Source organism: Pseudorca crassidens, chromosome 4, assembly GCF_039906515.1.
Source record: "Pseudorca crassidens isolate mPseCra1 chromosome 4, mPseCra1.hap1, whole genome shotgun sequence".
Lineage (NCBI taxonomy): Eukaryota > Metazoa > Chordata > Mammalia > Artiodactyla > Delphinidae > Pseudorca > Pseudorca crassidens.
In genome coordinates, this window is record NC_090299.1 from 137,555,979 (window position 1) to 137,575,079 (window position 19,101).

The following is a 19,101-nucleotide window of genomic DNA, read 5'->3' on the forward strand; positions in this document are numbered from 1 at the left end:
AGAGTCTGTCATACAGAGTGAAGTAAGTCAGAAAGAGAAAGACAAATACCGTATGCTAACACATATATATGGAATTTAAGAAAAAAAATGTCATGAAGAACCTAGGGGTAAGACAGGAATAAAGACACAGACCTACTGGAGAATGGACTTGAGGATATGGGGAGGGGAAAGGGTGAGCTGTGACAAAGCGAGAGAGAGGCATGGACATATATGCACTACCAAACGTAAGGTAGATAGCTAGTGGGAAGCAGCCGCATAGCACAGGGAGATCAGCTCGGTGCTTTGTGACCGCCTGGAGGGGTGGGATAGGGAGGGTGGGAGGGAGGGAGACGCAAGAGGGAAGAGATATGGGAACATATGTATATGTATAACTGATTCACTTTGTTATAAAGCAGAAACTAACACACCATTGTAAAGCAATTATACCCCAATAAAGATGTTTAAAAAAAAGCGTGTATGCATAAATGCACACACACAAAAAATTTATAATATCTGTTTTGAATATCAGTGCAAACATTCTAAACAAAAGATTGGGTAAGGAGATGACCATTTTTCCAATAGTCCAACAACACTGAAACACAGTAGATTGCAAAAAGTAGCTCAGATGTTAAAATTCTGTTTGTTTATTGTCGTTGCTTTTTATTTTTTATCAGATTTTGGGGTAGTGTTGAATTGAAATTGCCTAATTCTGATTATGGATGATTTTTCTAGTATCAGAGCCCAATGCTTATGTACTAATATTAATAGTAGCGAGACTAGAAATATAGTATATAAACATATTTCTTTTATACATGGTACTAATTTAACTACAAATAGAAATATTATCTCCCTTAATATTTATTTAGTATCATTATATACAGGTGCTTTGAGATTTACATGTACCAACATATAGAGGAGCTATTGATTCCTCCATACCAAAAACATGTTTTTAATAATTTGATGTGATAACAAAGTGAAACTCACGTTTGTGAAAGACTTAGCCCAGTCTAGAATTTCTACCTTTGGTGTGTTACAGGATAAAATCTTCTCTGGGGAGAGAGACTGTATCCTTGCTGTATACTCCTTGCTTATGTTGGTTTTGTTGGTATGCTCTCTTGAGTTTTAGGCCTGGGAAGAGACTTTGGCTTGCTGAAATATTCTGCAATGGGTATTTTCATCTTATTTCTTCTTATAAACAGTGGAAGCTTGTGCTCAGCCTCTGAAATAGAAAAAGTCTCAATAAGACCATAATTGAGACATCGAATATAGTAGCTTCTGCCATGTTTTAGTAGCAAATCACACACACACAAAATCTATATGAAGTTTAGGTGAATCAAATACACCCAAAATTCATAAAATAATTTATTCTCATCTTAGCACCTGCTCATCTTTAGTGAGTTATTTGTTCTATAACATGCAAGATATGTTCTTTCAATCTTAAAATCAAACATTATTTTGGTAGGAACAATTTAGAGCTGGTGATGAGTAAAGGTGAGGGATAAGGATGGGACCAGTAAGAGAAAGGTGAAGGATATATGGTCCTGACAGACAAAAAAGAAAGTAGACAAGCCGGTTAAAACAACTGTACTCAAAAGACCTTCCCGAGGCCTACACTGTTTACACCTAAACAGAAATAAGGATTTGGGGAGACGCTGAATACCAACACTAGAGACAAAGAGGTATGATTTGAGGATTTGTATACAAGTATCTAGACAGGATAAAATATATTTGAGGCCTACAGGTAAGACATAAAATTATGTAATAGAAACCATCACTGTCATGATTTTGTGATCATAGGGTGAAGAGTTTGTTAAAAGTCAGATACAATAGACCATCCTTGGAGTGTCAGAGTAAGGAGGTGTTTTCTAATTTCTAAACTATACTTATTATTGCCTATTAGCAAATAGCATTTCTTTCGGGTTTGATTAATCCCAACAGAAACTGCTGGAGTCTAGAGTGACCTCCGGAAACTCTAATTGATTGCTAAGTCATTCCTGGTATAAGGGGGACTTGCAGAAATAGGAAGACAGACTTATGTTTGAGCCTTGTAGAGAGGCTTCATAGTTGTTGCCCTATAGCCATTGCTGCTATGTTTGTTTTAAAGCTAGGAGCTGCCAAACCCACAGGGATATTTTGATTCGACTATTCTGGACCAAACTAGGACTTTCCACAATTCTTGATTTTGCTTGGTCCAAATTGAAGGCTGGGGCTGGACTTCTTATGGGGACATAAAACTGCTACTCTCTGTTGTATTTCAGCTGTGTTGTGGGCATATGTTTGTGGCTAATTGTCAAAATTTTATTGTTTTCTCTGGCTGGCTTTGTTTCAAGTGAAAATCATTTAGCCCAATGACAGTTAAGCTGTGAAGAACCAAAACTCTGACTATCACTGTCCTTTTCGTTAGGTCAATGCAGGTTGTCTCCTGTCACTGGATTGGCATGACCAAACTTAAGAGTTCCTGCTGTCCTTCTGTCTTGCTTCTCAAAGAGTGTGATGAGGCACTTTGCCTTTCAAAACAAAGTCAAATATAGGTCAAATTTATCTCATTGAAAAATTCAGCTGATGCTGTCCCTTAAGAGTAGCTGTAAATTGCTATTATATTATACTGCCTTTAAAACCACAGATCCTTAACATCTTTGTCTCTAACTAGCTAGATACTTACTGGTTTCCTTATACCAACTCAGTAATTATCGCAAACTGTACTTAACCTTTCAGTACTTCCTTATTTCCTTCAGATCCTTGACTTGACACTCTAAATCAATTGGAGAAAGAGAAAATGAAATTCACAGATACAAACAAGTATTTCCCATAGACTGCATTATCATCAACAAGCTAAGTATGTATGTTTCTTAAATAAGCTACCCCAATTCTTCATTTTTCAATGCAGACAGCATTAAATGTACTTTCCAATGCAAAATTCTTCTAACTTTGAGTAAACATCTGAACAGTACATCAGCTATTACTCAGTAAGGTAGAGAAACTGACTCTATCTCCCAGTTTCCAATTTTATGGAAACTTCAAGGTGGCGACTGATTAAAATGTAAAATTCTTCCTCTGTCTTAATAATGCTTTTTAAAGTGACATGTTATGTGTTTTGAATATTTATTTTCCCTGAATTTAAGATTTGCCCAACTTTTAATTTTAAAGCAACAAGATATTCTCTCACAGCTTAAGTAACATCTTACCACATTCTTTCACCATGCTGTTACACATAAATATGTATTTTCTTCTGTCATTCAAATTACAAAGCTTAAGACAAATTTCTACTGAAATAATTCCAAATTCCCTTAATAGTTGTTTTTCCCTCTGGCAGCCCCCAGGCATACGTCAGAGAAAATTAAGTGGAGCAATTTATTTTAATCTTGCATTGTTCTAGACAAAAAAAAAAGTGATTTAACAAAATACACAATAACAATGCAATTTTGGTTCTCTTTATTGCTTCTATTTTTAGATAAACTAAAAACCACTGCATTTTCTTAGATTTCTGGGTGGCTACTCTTGCTTTACCCTGAATGGAAAGGGAACTTTTCTCAAAAAGATGGGTTGTTAGGTAAGGAAGACATGGTCTCTGCCAAATGCTCTGAACAACGGGATTTAGAATGATTTCTCGTATTACGTTTATGAAAATGAAAGAAAACAAACACTCGTTGTTGTCATTTACTGAATAAGGAGGATACTTAAAACCTCCGCGATTTTAGTGTTTTGAAAGATAACCAAAAGGGAATTCAGGGCTTCCCTGGTGGCGCAGTGGTTGAGAGTCCGCCTGCCAATGCAGGGGACACGGGTTCGTGCCCCGGTGCGGGTAGATCCCACATGCCGCGGAGCGGCTGGGCCCGTGAGCCATGGCTGCTGAGCCTGCGCGTCCAGAGCCTGTGCTCCGCAACGGGAGAGACCACAGCAGTGAGAGGCCCGCGTACCGCAAAACAAACAAACAAAACACAAAAGGGAATTCAAAGTCTTTATGAACCACATGCCCCATAGGTGGCCATTAGGCCTAATTACCTGCTCTGTTGATGTCCTTCCCTAGAACTGGTTAGCACTTCTGATTTTGCTGGTGAATCTGAGGGTGATTTAACTTTGGGTGGCCTGCCAGTCTCTGCTGCTAGTTCCGCTGAGGCTTTTCTTCTGAGGGGAGTTAACAAGTTTATCTCAGCCAGTTCAGCATGAATCAAAGCTGAGACCCACTCCTTTTCTGATTTAAAAAAAGAGAGGGGCATGAAGGTTGTAATTATCATGTTGGCTAGAAACACAGGATTAGTTCTTTTACTCAGCACTCCAGTGTGAAAGGTAATCTGTTTTCTGGGTAGGCACCTACGTGTGAGTTAAATTTTCTGTAGAAAAGGTGATTCACATCAACCTAATTTCTGTTGACCTGTGATATTGTATAGCTCTCAGAGCACTCACTGGGGTACCTGTCCCTGAGTGGCAGTGGAATACATTTAAAATATTGAGTATAAAACCCAGACTTACAGGCCACTGCCAAATAAAAACAAATAAGGATACCTATAAAAAGTATTAGTACCATGCGATCTCATTAAAATAAAGACTAATAGTTAAATAATAAATAGTTTTAAGCATCTCTACAAAGATATATACCAAAGTAGTACTAAAGTGATGTCCGTGATAATTTTATTCTTTTTCCTCTTTTATTATTTTTTTCTGGTTGATTTGTTTTTCACCCCCAAATAAGCACTCAATACTTGTGTAAGTTTTTAAAATTTATATTCTTAAAAAGGAAAAAAAAAAGAATAACTAAAAACTCCTTATCCCCAAATACATCTCAATTGCCTGCCAAGTAATCTTCCTGAGGTAAGGTACTATCTCCAAAGTACTCCCCATTTAAAAACATTAGTCTGTTCCTAACACATTGGTATTTCCTAACATTGATTACTGCAGTGATTTTCAAAGAGTGGTCCTCAGACCAGGCTTATCATGTCACCTGGGAACTTGTTAGAACTGTCAATTCTCAGACTCCACTCACCTCAGTTTTGCCTCAGTCTGATGACCAGCTAGGTCTGAGGTTAGCTGCTCTATGCTATTTATGGTTATCTCACTTGGGACTGGCATGTGCTTTCATGGAACAGGTCAGAAGAGCCTAAAGGAGGCTGGGAGTTGACTGACTTGATGGTTTTGGTGAGGAATTGGCAGAGCTGTTAGAATCTGGAATTTGGAAGGCTGTGCTACTGCCATCCACATAAAAGGAGGGAAACAGGCTGTATTCAGGGGTCACAGGAGGCCAGAAGATATGCTCAGGGAGAGCCTGGGTGTGCGGACGCAAGAGGAAAAGCACAAACCAGCTCTGGACACAAGTGTTTCACATCACCCGAAGAAGTTCAGTTTGGGGCATACCAGATTGTGGGTCATTGTATGACCAGCTTGTGTGCAGTTGGATATACAGGACTCTGATACTGAAACATTAGGGAAATAATACTGCAACCTTGTCTTTGCAAATCCAAGGTAGAAAACTTCAGACACTGGCACATTCCTAGTTTCTGACAATAAACTGAGCTCAGTGTTCACAAATGCTTAATCTCACCTTTGGAACTTGCATGGAGCAGCCACTGTAGAACTTCTGCCAGAGAATCAGTACGTAGAATGTTACAGATCTTTTCCAGAACCTGACAGAGAACGTTAGAGTTACATAGTGAGCAAGGTTTATAAGGTTTCCTTTACTTACTCCACAATCTCATCTTCCCAAATGTCACTCTGTACACGATGCTCAAGTCGATTGGGATTTTAGCTTGGGAGCCAGATTTCAAACAGGAAAAAAACATCTTCAGTACAAGTACATTTGACCCTGCAAGGCAGGGTTAGGGGCGCCGACCCTCCAAGCAGTCGAAAATCCAGCTATAACTTAGAGCCAGCCCTCCATACAGGTGGTTCCTCCATATTCGCAGTTCCACATCCACAGATTGAACCAACCACAGATCAGGTAGTACTATCATATTTATTATTGAAAATAATCCATGTATAAGTGGACCCACACAGTTCGAACTTGTGTTGTTCAAGGGTCAACTGTGATAGTTTAGGTTAGGCGATGCAGTTTTGTTTTGTTTGTTCAGTACTAACATCTTCTGGAGGAGCAATTCACTTTTCTTCTCTTTCGGAATTGATACTTGCCCACTGCAGCATGGGGTTCTTCCAGTCACAGAACTGCCCCATCTGTACTTCTCCTCTCTATAGTGAGTGAATCTAGCTGAATTCATCATTGTTCCTCAGTCCCCTGAACACAGTGATTGGCCCAATAGGATAGGAATACAATTACCGCTAGTCTATCAGAATCCTTCGTTGACTTCTTAATCTGGAGTTAAGGGCTGAGTGTGGATGACAGAGGAGATATATGAAATAATTCTAATAAAAATGGACTATAATAAGGCATTAAAGTCCAAAGTATTAAGCACATGTAGATGTTTCTAGTTTTACCCTAAATTGTGTCTGTTCTTGGAATTTAGACATATCTGAAATCCAAACCTGTCTCCTGAACTTCAGTCCTATATATCCATCTGCCTACCAGACGTATCCACTTAGACATACTGTAGGTATTTTGAACCCCAAATATCTAAAGCTAAACCCAGCTTTCTCTTCATAAAACCTGCTCCAAACTTGCTGTTTCTCCTGGTTCCCCTATCTCAGTGGACACACCAGCATACACTGAACATATGTCCAAGCAAGACCCTGGGATTCATACTGGACAACTCCCTTGCCCTTTTCTACAACATACTACCAACAAGTTCAGTGCATTCTTTCTTCTAAATATTTCTCAAATATCTCTATTTCTCTTTATCCCCACAGCCTTGACCCAGTCTAAACTATCATCAATTCTGCAACTGCAACATCCTTTTTCCTAGGCTTTCTGGCTGAAATCTTTTCTTAAAATACTATTAATTTAACAAATATTTGTGTCTATCATTGATCTAGGTGCTGGAGATATAGAATTTAAAGTAAAGGGCAGAAAAATCCACTGTCCTTTATTGAGCTTTGTTCTATTATTAAGATTCCTGTCCCCAATAATGCCTTATCCTAGAAGAGAACAAGTTAAATTTGCTCCTAATTTCACAATAAATCAGTGTCCATGGCAAAAATAGAAAAATAGCCCTGTGGTATTATATTATTCTCCAGGCCACTCTGCCTCTCATGATTTTGTCATCAATATGGTGATTGCACATCACTCCCAGCTTCTTCTAATTCACAGGTCACTCATTTACAACTTTGAAAGAATATAATTATCATCTTAGTGAGAGAAGATAGAATAAGTCCTCCTAGGAAACTTTCTCTCCATTGAGTTTTATTCTGGAAGCCAGTTAATGTGTTGGTGGGTGAGTTTGATCTGTTGAACTTTGATTTTAGGGTTTGAGTGTAGGTCTAGGGTAGCCCCTACTGTGGGTTAGTATACCCTATTCTTTTTCTAAAGTGTGACCTTTCTGGGGTCTCAACTGCATTCCTGGTGTGTTCAGCAAGGTCTCTCTACTCTAGCAGATCAGCACTCCATCATCTTTAAGCAAAATGCTCCCTCCCATTAGCTCTCTTCTGCCAGGTCTCAGACTCTCATCCTGTGCACATACAGCTTTTATTGGGCTAAAGATTCAGGGAACCCGATACAGATTTCTGGAGCTCATTCTGTCCACAGATCCTTCTTCTTCAGTATCTTAATTTGCGAATTCCAGCCACTTCAGCATCCCCAAACACTAAACTCTGTTTTCTCTACCTAGTGAAGCTCGTACTCTCTGTTTGGGCTCCACTTCTCTGTGCCATGATTAGGAATGTGCCCCAGGAAGAAATCTGGGTTGAATGTGGAAATTATCCCAATTGTTTCACTTCCCTTAATGGTCATAAATCTGTGCTGTCTGGTGTCCAGTGCCTGGAAACAGTTTTTTGTTTGTTTGTTTGTTTCCCAGATATATTGCTGTTTACAGTTGGAGGCTAATGAACCTAATCTATCAGTTTGGAAGCAGAGTACCTTGCTGGAAATTTTCTTCCCCCTCCCAAATTAATTCTGCACATTATATCTAGAATGATTTTTCTAAAGTACAACTCTGACAATGTAATTCTTGTACTTACAAAGTAATTCAGCCCTTGGGATGAAATCTGGCCACCTCAATATAGCTTATAAAATACTTTATTATCTGGTTTCTGCTTAAGTCTCCAGCCCTGTCTTTTATAAACTTCTCCCTGCACTCTCTGCATCACCCATATCATTGCTTTTAGTTCCTTGAATAGATAGTGCTCTCACATCTTAGCATTTAGATATGAAGCTCTCTTCACTGGGAATGAGCTCTTCCATGCTTTTCTTCATTTTCTAATTATATCTTAAACATTCTTTGGATTCCTTTCTCCTTGAAGACTCTCTTAGCTCCAAATCTACTCCTATATGTCCTGACAACATCTGTACAATTCCTCTTTTTTTTTTTTTGCGGTACGCGGGCCTCTCACTGTTCTTGTGGCCTCTCCCGTTGCGGAGCACAGGCTCTGGACGCGCAGGCTCAGCGGCCATGGCTCACGGGCCCAGCCGCTCTGCGGCATGTGGGATCTTCCCGGACCGGGGCACGAACCCGTGTCCCCTGCATCGGCAGGCGGACTCTCAACCACTGCGCCACCAGGGAAGCCCCCAGCTTTCTTTTGATTCCCATTTGCATGGAATACTTTTTCCATCCCCTCACTTTCAGTCTGTATGTGTCCCTAGGTCTGAAGCGGGTCTCTTGTAGACAACATATATGCGGGTCTTTATTTTGTATCCATTCAGCCAGTCTATATCTTTTGGTGGGAGCATTTAATCTGTTTACATTTAAGGTAATTATCGATATGTATGTTCCTATTACCATTTTCTTAATTGTTTTGGGTTTGTTTTTGTAGGTTTTTTCCTTCTCTTGTGTTTCTTGCCTATAGAAGTTCCTTTAGCATTTGCTGTAAAGCTGGTTTGGTGGTGCTAAATTCTCTTAACTTTTGATTGTCTATAAACGTTTTAATTTCTCCATCAAATCTGAATGAGCTCCTTGCTGGGTAGAGTAATCTTGGTTTTAGCTTTTTCCCTTTGATCACTTTAAATATGTCCTGCCACTCCCTTCTGGCTTGCAGAGTTTCTGCTGAAAGATCAGTTGTTAACCTTATGGGGATTCCCTTGTATGTTATTTGTTGTTTTTCCCTTGCTGCTTTTAATATGTTTTCTTTGTATTTAATTTTTTATAGTTTGATTAATATGTGTCTTGGTGTGTTTCTCCTTGGATTTATCCTTTATGGGACTCTCTGTGCTTACCAGACTGGACTATTTCCTTTCCCATATTAGGTAAGTTTTCAACTATAATCTCTTCAAATATTTTCTCAGTTCCTTTCTTTTTCTCTTCTTCTTCTGGGACCCCTATAATTCAAATGTTGGTGTGTTTAATGTTTTCCCAGAGGTCTCTAAGACTGTCCTCAATTCTTTTCATTCTTTTTTCTTTATTCTGCTCTGCAGTAGTTATTTCCACTATTTTATCTTCCAGGTCACTTATCCGTTCTTCTGCCTCAGTTATTCTGCTATTGATTCCTCTAGAGAATTTTTAATTTCATTTATTGTGTTGTTCATCATTGTTTCTTTGCTCTTTAGTTCTTCTAGTTCCGTGTTAAACATTTCTTATATTTTCTCCATTCTATTTCCAAGATTTTGGATCATCTTTACTATCATTATTCTGAATTCTTTTTCAGGTAGACTGCCTATTTCCTCTTCATTTGTTTGGTCTGGTGGGTTTTTGCCTTGCTCCTTCATCTGCTGTGTGTTTCTCTGTCTTCTCATTTTGCTTAACTTACTGTGTTTAGGGTCTCCTTTTTGCAGGCTGCAGGTTCGTAGTTCCCGTTGTTTCTGGTGTGTGTCCCCAGTGGCTAAGGTTGGTTTAGTGGGTTGTGTAGGCTTCCTGATGGTGGGGACTAGTGCCTGTGTTCTGGTGGATGAGGCTGGATCTTGTGTTTCTGGTGGGCAGGACAGTGTCCAATGGTGTGTTTTGGGGTGTCTGTGGACATGATTTTAGGCAGCCTCTCTGCTAATGGGTGGGATGTGTTCCTGTCTTGCTATTTGTTTGGCATAGGGTCTCCAGCACTGTAGCTTGCTGGTTGTTGAGTGGAGCTGGGTCTTAGCGTTGAGATGGAAATCTCTGGAATAGCTTTCACCAACTGATATTACGTGGAGCGGGGAGGTCTCTGGTGGTCCATTGTCCTGAAGTTGGCTCTCCCACTTCAGAGGCACAGGCCTGATACCCGGCCAGAGCACCAAGACCCTGTTAGTCACACAGCCCAGAAGAAAAGGGAGAAAAAAGGAAAGAAAGAAAGAAAGAGAGAGAGAGAGAGAGAGAATAAATAAAGTTATTAAAATAAAAAATAAAAAATATTAAAAATAGAAAACGATTAAAAAGTAATTATAAAAAGAAAAAAAAGTAGAAAGAAAGAAGAGAGTAACCAGACCAAAAATCAAATCCACCAATGAAAACAGGTGCTAAAAACTATACTAAAAAAACAAACAAAAAACATGGCCAAACAGAACCCTAGGACAAATGGTAAAAGCAAAGCTATACAGACAATATCACACAAAGAAGCATACACATACACACTCACAAAAAGAGAAAAAGGAAAATAAAAGTGTATATATATATATATATATATATATACCTGTATATTAAAAAAAAGGGAACAGAGCAACCAAATCAATAAACAAATCTACCAATGATAATAAACTCTAAATACTAAACTAAGATAAACTTAAAAGTAGAAACCAGTCAGTTGCATACAGCAAACCCTAAGTCTACAGTTGCTCCCAAAGTCCACTGCATCAATTTGGGATGATTCGTTGTGTATTCAGGTATTCCACAGATGCAGGGTACATCAAGTTGATTGTGGGGATTTAATCCGCTGCTCCTGAGGCTGCTGGGAGAGATTTCCCTTTCTCTTCTTTGTTCGCACAGCTCCTGGGATCCAGCTTTGGATTTGGCCCCACCTCTGCATGTAGGTCACCTGAGGTTGTCTTTTCCCGCTCAGACAGGACGGGGTTATAAAGGAGCAACTGATTCAGAGGCTCTGGCTCACTCAGGCCGGGGGGAGGGAGGGGCACGGAGTGCGGGGCTGGCCTGCGGCGTCAGAGGCTGGCGTGACGTTGCACCAGCGTTAGGCGTGCCGTGCGTTCTCCCGGGGAAGTTGCCCCTGGATCGTGGGACCCTGGCCGTGGCGGGCTGCACAGGCTCCCCGGAAGAGGGGTGTGGATAGTGACCTGTGCTCGCACCCAGGGTTCTTGTTGGTGGCAGCAGCAGCCTTAGCGTCTCAGGCCCGTCTCTGGGGTCCGCGGTTTTAGCCGCGGCTCGCACCCGTCTCTGGAGCTCCTTTAAGCAGCGCTCTTAATCCCTCTCCTCGCGCACCAGGAAACAAAGAGGGAAGAAAAAGTCTCTTGCCTCTTCGGCAGGTCCAGACTTTTCCCTGGACTCCCTCCCGGCTAGCCGTGGCGCACTAACTGCCTGCAGGCTGTGTTCACGCCGCCAACCCCAGTCCTCTCCCTCTCCTTCCAACCGAAGCCCGAGCCTCAGCTCCCAGCCCCGCCCGCCCCGGCGGGTGAGCAGACAAGCCTCTCGGCCTGGTGAGTGCCGGTCGGCCCTGTTCCTCTGGGCGGGAGTCTCTCCGCTTTGCCCTCAGCACCCCTGTTACTGCGCTCTCCCCCGCAGCTCCAAAGCCTCCCCGCTTCGCCACCTGCAGTCTCCGCCCGCAAAGGGGCTTCTAGTGTGTGGAAAGCTTTCCGCCTTCTTGGCTCCCTCCCACTGGTGCAGGTCCCGTCCCTATCCTTTTGTCTCTGTTTATTCTTTTTTCTTTTGCCCTACCCAGGTACGTGGGGAGCTTCTTACCTTTTGGGAAGTCTGAGGTCTTCTGCCAGCGTTCAGTAGGTGTTCTGTAGGAATTGTTCCACGTGTAGATGTATTTCTGATGTATTTGTGGAGAGGAAGGTGATCTCCGCGTCTTACTCGTCCGCCATCTTGAAAGTCTCCCTCCCGAGTGCTTCTTAATTGTTTTCCTGGCTCTGAGAAGAGATGTTTCATTCATCAGAAGAAGCGCTATGCATTTGATGTTTAAGGGTTCATTAAAAAGGTTGAACCAGCATTCTCTGTCGTTTGCATATCCACATTAGATATTTCACAGATATTGAGAGGTTAGGGTGATAGTTTATTTCTGACTTTTTGTTTAATGAAGGAAAAATTACTGTAGGGTGTGAATAGAGAAAAGGGGGAAAATGAGCGTTGGTGTGCCCTTTTAAAAAAAGTTAGAGAATACCTAAACTTGTCGAAGGAATATATCAGGGTGGTTGGGTGGGTTTTTTGTTTGTTTGAGGGCAAGAGGGGATTCAAGATTGTTTTCAAACTGATGTTGCTACTCCAACTCTACCAATTCCCTCAAAGAGATTTTTATTCCAGTCACAAGGTTAAAGTTCCATGTTCACCACTAGGTGGCGGCAACATGCCATCCACAGACTTGGCTGTGTCCAGGTCAGCTAGAGCATGAAGAGCCAGAATGGAGGCAGCAACTGCTGTGGTCAGTTTCCTAAACTAATAAACCCTTTAGAAGGTAAAACTCAATGAAGACTTATGTATAGCCCTTTCAAAAAGATACTCTTGATAAACTGGAACATCTGCTTGCACCAGTAGATTGCTTTCACTAGTGGAGTTGACATTCTACCTCTTGGATAAGCAGAATGAACAATTAAAATAATTTCTACAAAACTGTCTTACAGAAATGTGAGCTACCATTGACTCAAGTCATTATTTCAGGTTGACTACATTTAGAAACATGATTCTCAATCCTGGGTGTACCAATGAATTACTTGGGGATTTTTTTTCCCAGGAGGCTTTCCATATATATGGGTAGAATCCACCCTCTGTGATAGCACAATAAATATTTACTGAATGCATGAGTGAATAAAAGAATACATAGGACAGGTAGGGAGTTGATGAGAGCAAAGGGTACTGCCAGACTCTTTTGGCTGGACCATGCACTGGCCTGGAGAAAGCACAGCAAAGCTCCCAGCAGTGACAGCCATGGTGCTTCCAGAAAAGTTGCAGTTTGGGTAGTTGCAATAACCCTGAAGGACCTGGACAGTAACAGACCTTGTCAAAAGTCAGCAGATTGAGAGTTTCCCCCAGAGAATACTGAGCTTATTAATATCTGGCACTAGGACTCTGTATCCAAGTTGGGAAAAACAGCTCATACGTCTAATCTATGGCTGGTAATCCTAGGGCAAATGTTAGCATCCTAGCCCTAAGATTTTCTAAGTATTTGCTTTCTTTGAAGGCTGATCAGATTGGTCCCTGGCTGGCTGTGGAGCAGAGGAGGGCCACAGGGTGTAGCACAGGGTGACCTCTGCCCAGGATAGTATCTTGCCCCTTGGGGTAAGGCTCAGAGTCCAGGCTGGATATCAGAAGCACCTGAGTAGGTCTGTAAAAATTCTGGAGCTCTGAAATAGTACCTGCAATTTGTTTTAAAAAGCCTTTCCTGGTAGGGTGATGCAGAGTCACGGGTGGAAAAAAAAATCGCTGTGGAGCCAGGCCTCCAGCAAGATCTGCTCTGTAGCCAGAGGGTGCTGACTGTTCCTACAGCACTCAGCTGCCCTGTCCCCTGTTCACACTGGGTTCACACAAGGCCTGATTTCAGTACCTCCACCTTGGCCTGAAATGTTACAGTACTGAAGGCAGACTTGACAGCTCAGCTGCTCGTTTATGATCAGCTGGGCATCCTTTTTTTACTCTTAATAGCTGACATTAATGGAACAATGACGTGTATTCTAACTATCCTATGAGATAGAAACTACTATTATCCTTATTTCACAGATGAAAGAACTGAGTCTTACAGAGAAGTCTTGGATAGACCACAGAGCTTAGAAATGGCAGAATTGTGACCAGAACCCAGTTGTTTGAAACCAAAGCTTCTGTTCAGCCAGACCTCCTCCAGAACACATTTCTGTGAGCTCTGATGGAAAGCCTTGTGGAAGAACCTGACTGATAATTATACACATATATATGTAATATAAACAAAATATCATGAAGCTTGGAAGCAATACTTGTGGAAGTGTAATAACTATTGTATCATTTCTAGATCTAGCGGAAATAGATGCTACCTCCAAGCTGAATTATTGAGAAGAGTTTCATAGATGGTAAGGCTGTGGGCAGGATTTTTAAAAAGCAACAAACAAGAAGTGGTCTAGTACCCTGGAGTGAGTAAGGGGGCTCGGGGTGTTGGGAGGTGGGAGAGGGAGCATTTACTGGAACCAGGAGAGAGACAGAGCTGCACAGAGAGGGCCCCTGACAGCGGCTGTGGCCTTTGCTACAGGGACCCACAGAGAAGCACCTGGGAAATAAACCCTCAACCCGACTCTTTACCTCTTCTTCTGCCTATGATCCCCCCCCTTGGCCAAAACCCAGCCAGAAGGCAAGAGAGTCCATCAACGTATCCAATTAGTGAGCCTTCCCTGAGGACAGAGCAGGGTAGAGAGGGAAGCTTGGGGAGCAAACAGGTGATACCCAGAAGATCTGTATGAACTTAAAATATGTCTGTAGACATTTGGGTTGAAAAATGAAAAGTATTACACTCCAAAATAATGATCAGCAATCAAAAATAAACAAAATTATCCTAGCAAGTACCTATTACAATGTGCATTTTAATTACATTATCTTCTTCTAACTTTAAAACACCCCTTCAAAGACGTGCCTCATTTACTGGGGCTCTGAAAAATGTGGTAACTTGGTCAAAGTATATGGGTAGTACCTGGCCAAGCTCAGTCTCTAACTCCAAAACCTATGATTTCTTTTTTCACTCTAAAACACTGAAAATGAACCAAACTGAGTATGTATAAGCCAATCATTTTATCTAGAAAGACCTAAAAAGATGGGAAGAAAAAATATAGTAAATATTTTTTAGATGAATCATTAAGTTTTTATAATGGATCATTTAAATATAAAAAAATTATGTTGCTTAGTCTTATCTCATTTTTCTCTTTAAAAGGAACTATTCCAACCCCATGGTGCACTTGACAAAGTTAATAATTTGTTTTTTCTGATGAGTAATTTTAGACCCACCTAATTTGTTTTGTTGACTTTCACAGCTCTACTGGGGTAGATGGAGAGAGGGAAGAAGCAGAAAATGCATTTACAGAGTGGCTGTGCTTTAGCATGACCTCAGGTTGGGCTTTTTGAACCAGGATTCAAAAAAAAAAAGAAAAAAAAAATAGGGAAGGGAAGAGCCCCTGGGCATTGCTGAAGACTGTCACTTCAGATGCCAAGGAGGCCATCTCCTCTCCTTCTTTCATGTTGGCAGAAATGTGGCCATATCTCTGATTTTCAAGCACATTCTGATATAAAATATTCTGTTTCTCTCTTTCCATAAAGCACTGAAATGTTTCAGAAAATTCCTACATGAGTGTCCAAATTAAGCTTCCAAGATGAGGTCCAAAGTATTAAAGGGAGTGACATTGCCAGCATCAAATTGACAACAAACACATGAAAGAATGCTCAATATCATTAATCATTAGAGAAATGCAAATCAAAACTACAATGAGGTATCACCTCACACCGGTCAGAATGGCCATCATCAAAAAATCTAGAAACAATAAATGCTGGAGAGGGTGTGGAGAAAAGGGAACACTCTTGCACTGCTGGTGGGAATGTGAATTGGTTCAGCCACTATGGAGGTTCCTTAAAAAACTACAAATAGAACTACCATATGACCCAGCAATCCCACTACTGGGCATATACCCTGAGGAAACCAAAATTCAAAAAGAGTCATGTACCAAAATGTTCATTGCAGCTCTATTTACAATAGCCAGGAGATGGAAACAACCTAAGTGCCCATCATCGGATGAATGGATAAAGAAGATGTGGCACATATATACAATGGAATATTACTCAGCCATAAAAAGAGACGAAATTGAGCTATTTGTAATGAGGTGGATAGACCTAGAGTCTGTCATACAGAGTGAAGTAAGTCAGAAAGAGAGAGACAAATACCGTATGCTAACACATATATATGGAATTTAAAAAAAAAAATGTCATGAAAAACCTAGGGGTGAAACAGGAATAAAGACACAGACTTACTAGAGAATGGACTTGAGGCTATGGGGAGGGGGAAGGGTAAACGGTGACAAAGCGATAAAGAGGCATGGACATATATACACTACCAAACGTAAGGTAGATAGCTAGTGGGAAGCAGCCGCATAGCACAGGGAGATCAGCTCGGTGCTTTGTGACCGCCTGGAGGGGTGGGATAGGGAGGGTGGGAGGGAGGGAGACGCAAGCGGGAAGAGATATGGGAATATATGTATATATATAACTGATTCATTTTGTTGTGAAGCTGAAACTAACATACCATTGTAAAGCAATTATACTCCAATAAAGATGTTAAAAAAAAAAAAGCAAACCCTTTATTAGACTGTGTTGATTTTTAATTAGGAAAATAACATGCACTATATTGGGGGCATAATTAAACCATTTATTTTTAAGTTAGAAGTTTTTTGTTTTGAAATAATCCAGGGCAAGTTGCAGACTTGTTCTCAGTTTAGTCCTCCCCCACGGGATTATAGCTCAGACTTCATTTAGCCACTAGCTTTTGCACGTTATGCAACCCTGGGTCTTGTCAGTGAGGACTGCCATGCTGCTCCATCGTGTCACATACTGTCATTCCTTGGACCAGAAAAGGAAATCAGGGCCACAGTTCTGCACGTACCAGGGGAGAATCTCCCTTTGCAGTACGGTACACATACACCTGTGTGTGAAACCAGACTATTTTACTACCTGTTGGACCAAGGGCAGGTTATCTGAAATCTTCGATAGCCAGTTTTTTTAATGCCTTCCTCAAAGCGTCATTGTAAGTTTTCAATTAAAAAAGTCCACGTAAATTGATCATATATTAGTATTTGGCAGGTAGTAGGGTTACTTAAATATTAACTTTTGCCCCTATTTCCAGGGCTTCTCCCTAATATGCCCTAAAATAGCAAGCCATCTGGCATCTATTCCAATGGACTGTGGACCCATTCTGATTAATGGGTGCCCATGCCTTTCAGGTTTGATAAATATTCTGAATATTACATCTGTCCATTATGTTCCTCGTGCAGAATCTATTCAAAGTTATAGTGGCAAGCATTATAAGTTAATATATTATAAATTGGTATCTAGTTTATCAATTCTTCATGGGTGTGATTCATGTGAATCAGCCTTCAGAGTCTAATCAAACTTAGGCATACTAATAAAATCAAGTTCTTGAACTTGCAAAGCTGATAAGTTTCTAGACCAAAGATAACCTCGTCACACCACAGCATCCCATGGAGACAGGATTCAACATTCCCCTGGATCTACTCTCTAACCATCTTAACTGATAATGTAAAACACAAGGAGAGGGCTTCCCTGGTGGCGCAGTGGTTGAGAGTCCACCTGCTGATGCAGGGGACGCGGGTTCGTACCCCGGTCCGGGAAGATCCCACATGCTGCGGAGCGGCTGGGCCCGTGAGCCATGGCCGCTGAGCCTGCGCGTCCGGAGCCTGTGATCGGCAACGAGAGAGGCCACAACGGTGAGAAGCCCGTGTACCGCAAAACAAACAAACAAAAGAACAAAAAAAACACAAGGCGAGGCTGGGCGGAGCAGCAGGCACGGAAATAGCTGATTCACTCTGAGTGCCACATTCTCATTGTGCCAGGAAGAGAGTTCCCTCTGAATATGGACTGGACTTTTGCAACGGAGAAGTGGTCTGCGCCTACCTCTGGTGCTAACATTCTGGAATCTTACTCCATGTTTTACCGAGACAAATCCTGAGGGGAACTCTGGAAGCAAAGCGAGAACAAATCAATGAACCTGACTGAAGGCCATGCAGCGCATCCAGAGCCATCTTTGCCTCCTTTCAAGGCCATGATCCTGGCTTCTGGTCCTTAGGCAGCACGCTTCCCATTGTTGTGATGGTCTGTGGCTTGTCCTCTGCAAGAAACAATCCCTAGATCCACGTCAGTTAATGAAGAACTGCCGGACCTTGGTGCCTTGAAATTATTTTCAACTCGTCCTTAGCCAGATACATGGCAAAACCAATTTCCCTAACTGTTCTGTTTTTTCTTAAGGGGAGCTCAAGAGGGGCACAAAACAACTTGGATTTATACTTTTTCCACAATTCCTGATCTCCTTGAACGGAAGTTCTCATCAACCAGCACGCTCGGCTGGTGAGCTGAGCACAATGGAGAGTTTATGTGGAGCAGATGTGAAGCCCTTGCCTTATAATGAAAAATCTGCTCTGGATTCTCTTCCTGGGCAGGGTTTGCATGGAGAATAAAAGTTTTGAAACTGCCAAGCATAATCTCACACAGCAGTTCTGCACACTGGCACAGCACGCCTGAAAAAGGATTAGCAAAATCTTCACCTGTCAGGGTGCAGCTGCAGAAACCCCATCTCAACCCTGCTTTCCAGCTTGGCCCCATCCTGGCATGGCTTGGCATAGTGGAAAGATTAAAGGATGAGTTTCAGCTTGCAGCTGGTTGTTTGCCGTACCACCTGAGTTTGGAGTGTTTGAAAAAACAAAGATCAGAGTAAAACTCCACCCTTAAGGTTTGGTTTGCTAAGGCAGAACAAAAGTCACTGTGATTCTAGTGACCAGCAGTTGTATGCCATTGGGTACTACAATTGCATAACTATTTCTGCTATTAAGAATGATTCAGCAATAAACGGAGGTCCATTTCCCTGTGCACACAAAGGCTCTTTTCTTACTTTCTTAACCTTAGGGGTATCACTTACTGTAATTTTCATTTACTGAGTGTTCGACAGTTTAATGGGCACTTCTACTACACACAGTCCTTCACTTCGGCTTCACAACAAGCCCTGAAGTCAGTATAATTTCCTCTCATTGTGAAAATCAGAGCATTTAGTGTCTTTTCATGAGCACTTACCAGTCACTGATAGAGGTGACAGTCAAACCTTGCTCTCCTGACTCCACTAAGTATTCTCACTCCCCTGCTGTCATTATGAGACTGGGTGATGCGAGTCCTGGCTGAGGTCCATGATAGAAGGCTGTTACTGAGAGTGAGGGATCAGAGCTGTGAGAGAGGAAGGCTGACAACCTGAAGCTAACGTGACCCTGTCCACCACACACACTCACATCAC

General features: G+C 41.6%; 1 protein-coding gene across 4 annotated transcripts in view; it reads right to left on the reverse strand.

The window, feature by feature from the left end:
• C4H4orf17 (chromosome 4 C4orf17 homolog) overlaps nucleotides 1–19,071 on the reverse strand; it is a 32,149-nt gene extending 13,078 nt beyond the window's left edge. Inside the window, exons 1-6 of one of the 4 annotated variants that reach the window (XR_010943181.1) lie at nucleotides 17,812–19,071; nucleotides 11,829–12,001; nucleotides 5,516–5,597; nucleotides 3,982–4,171; nucleotides 2,688–2,731; nucleotides 964–1,198 (exon numbers count right to left, since the gene is read on the reverse strand). Coding sequence is in view for 3 of the 4 variants with exons in the window: in XM_067736902.1 (XP_067593003.1) it covers nucleotides 1,068–1,198; nucleotides 2,688–2,731; nucleotides 3,982–4,171; nucleotides 5,516–5,597; nucleotides 11,829–12,001; nucleotides 17,812–17,845 (654 nt within the window). In the remaining variant the exon portion in view is untranslated. Of the gene's footprint in view, nucleotides 1–607; nucleotides 1,199–2,641; nucleotides 2,732–3,981; nucleotides 4,172–5,515; nucleotides 5,598–11,828; nucleotides 12,002–17,811 lie in introns of those variants that run through there. The other 3 variants (XM_067736902.1, XM_067736903.1, XM_067736904.1) reach the window with 3 other exon arrangements.
• Nucleotides 19,072–19,101: the final 30 nt, after the last annotated feature.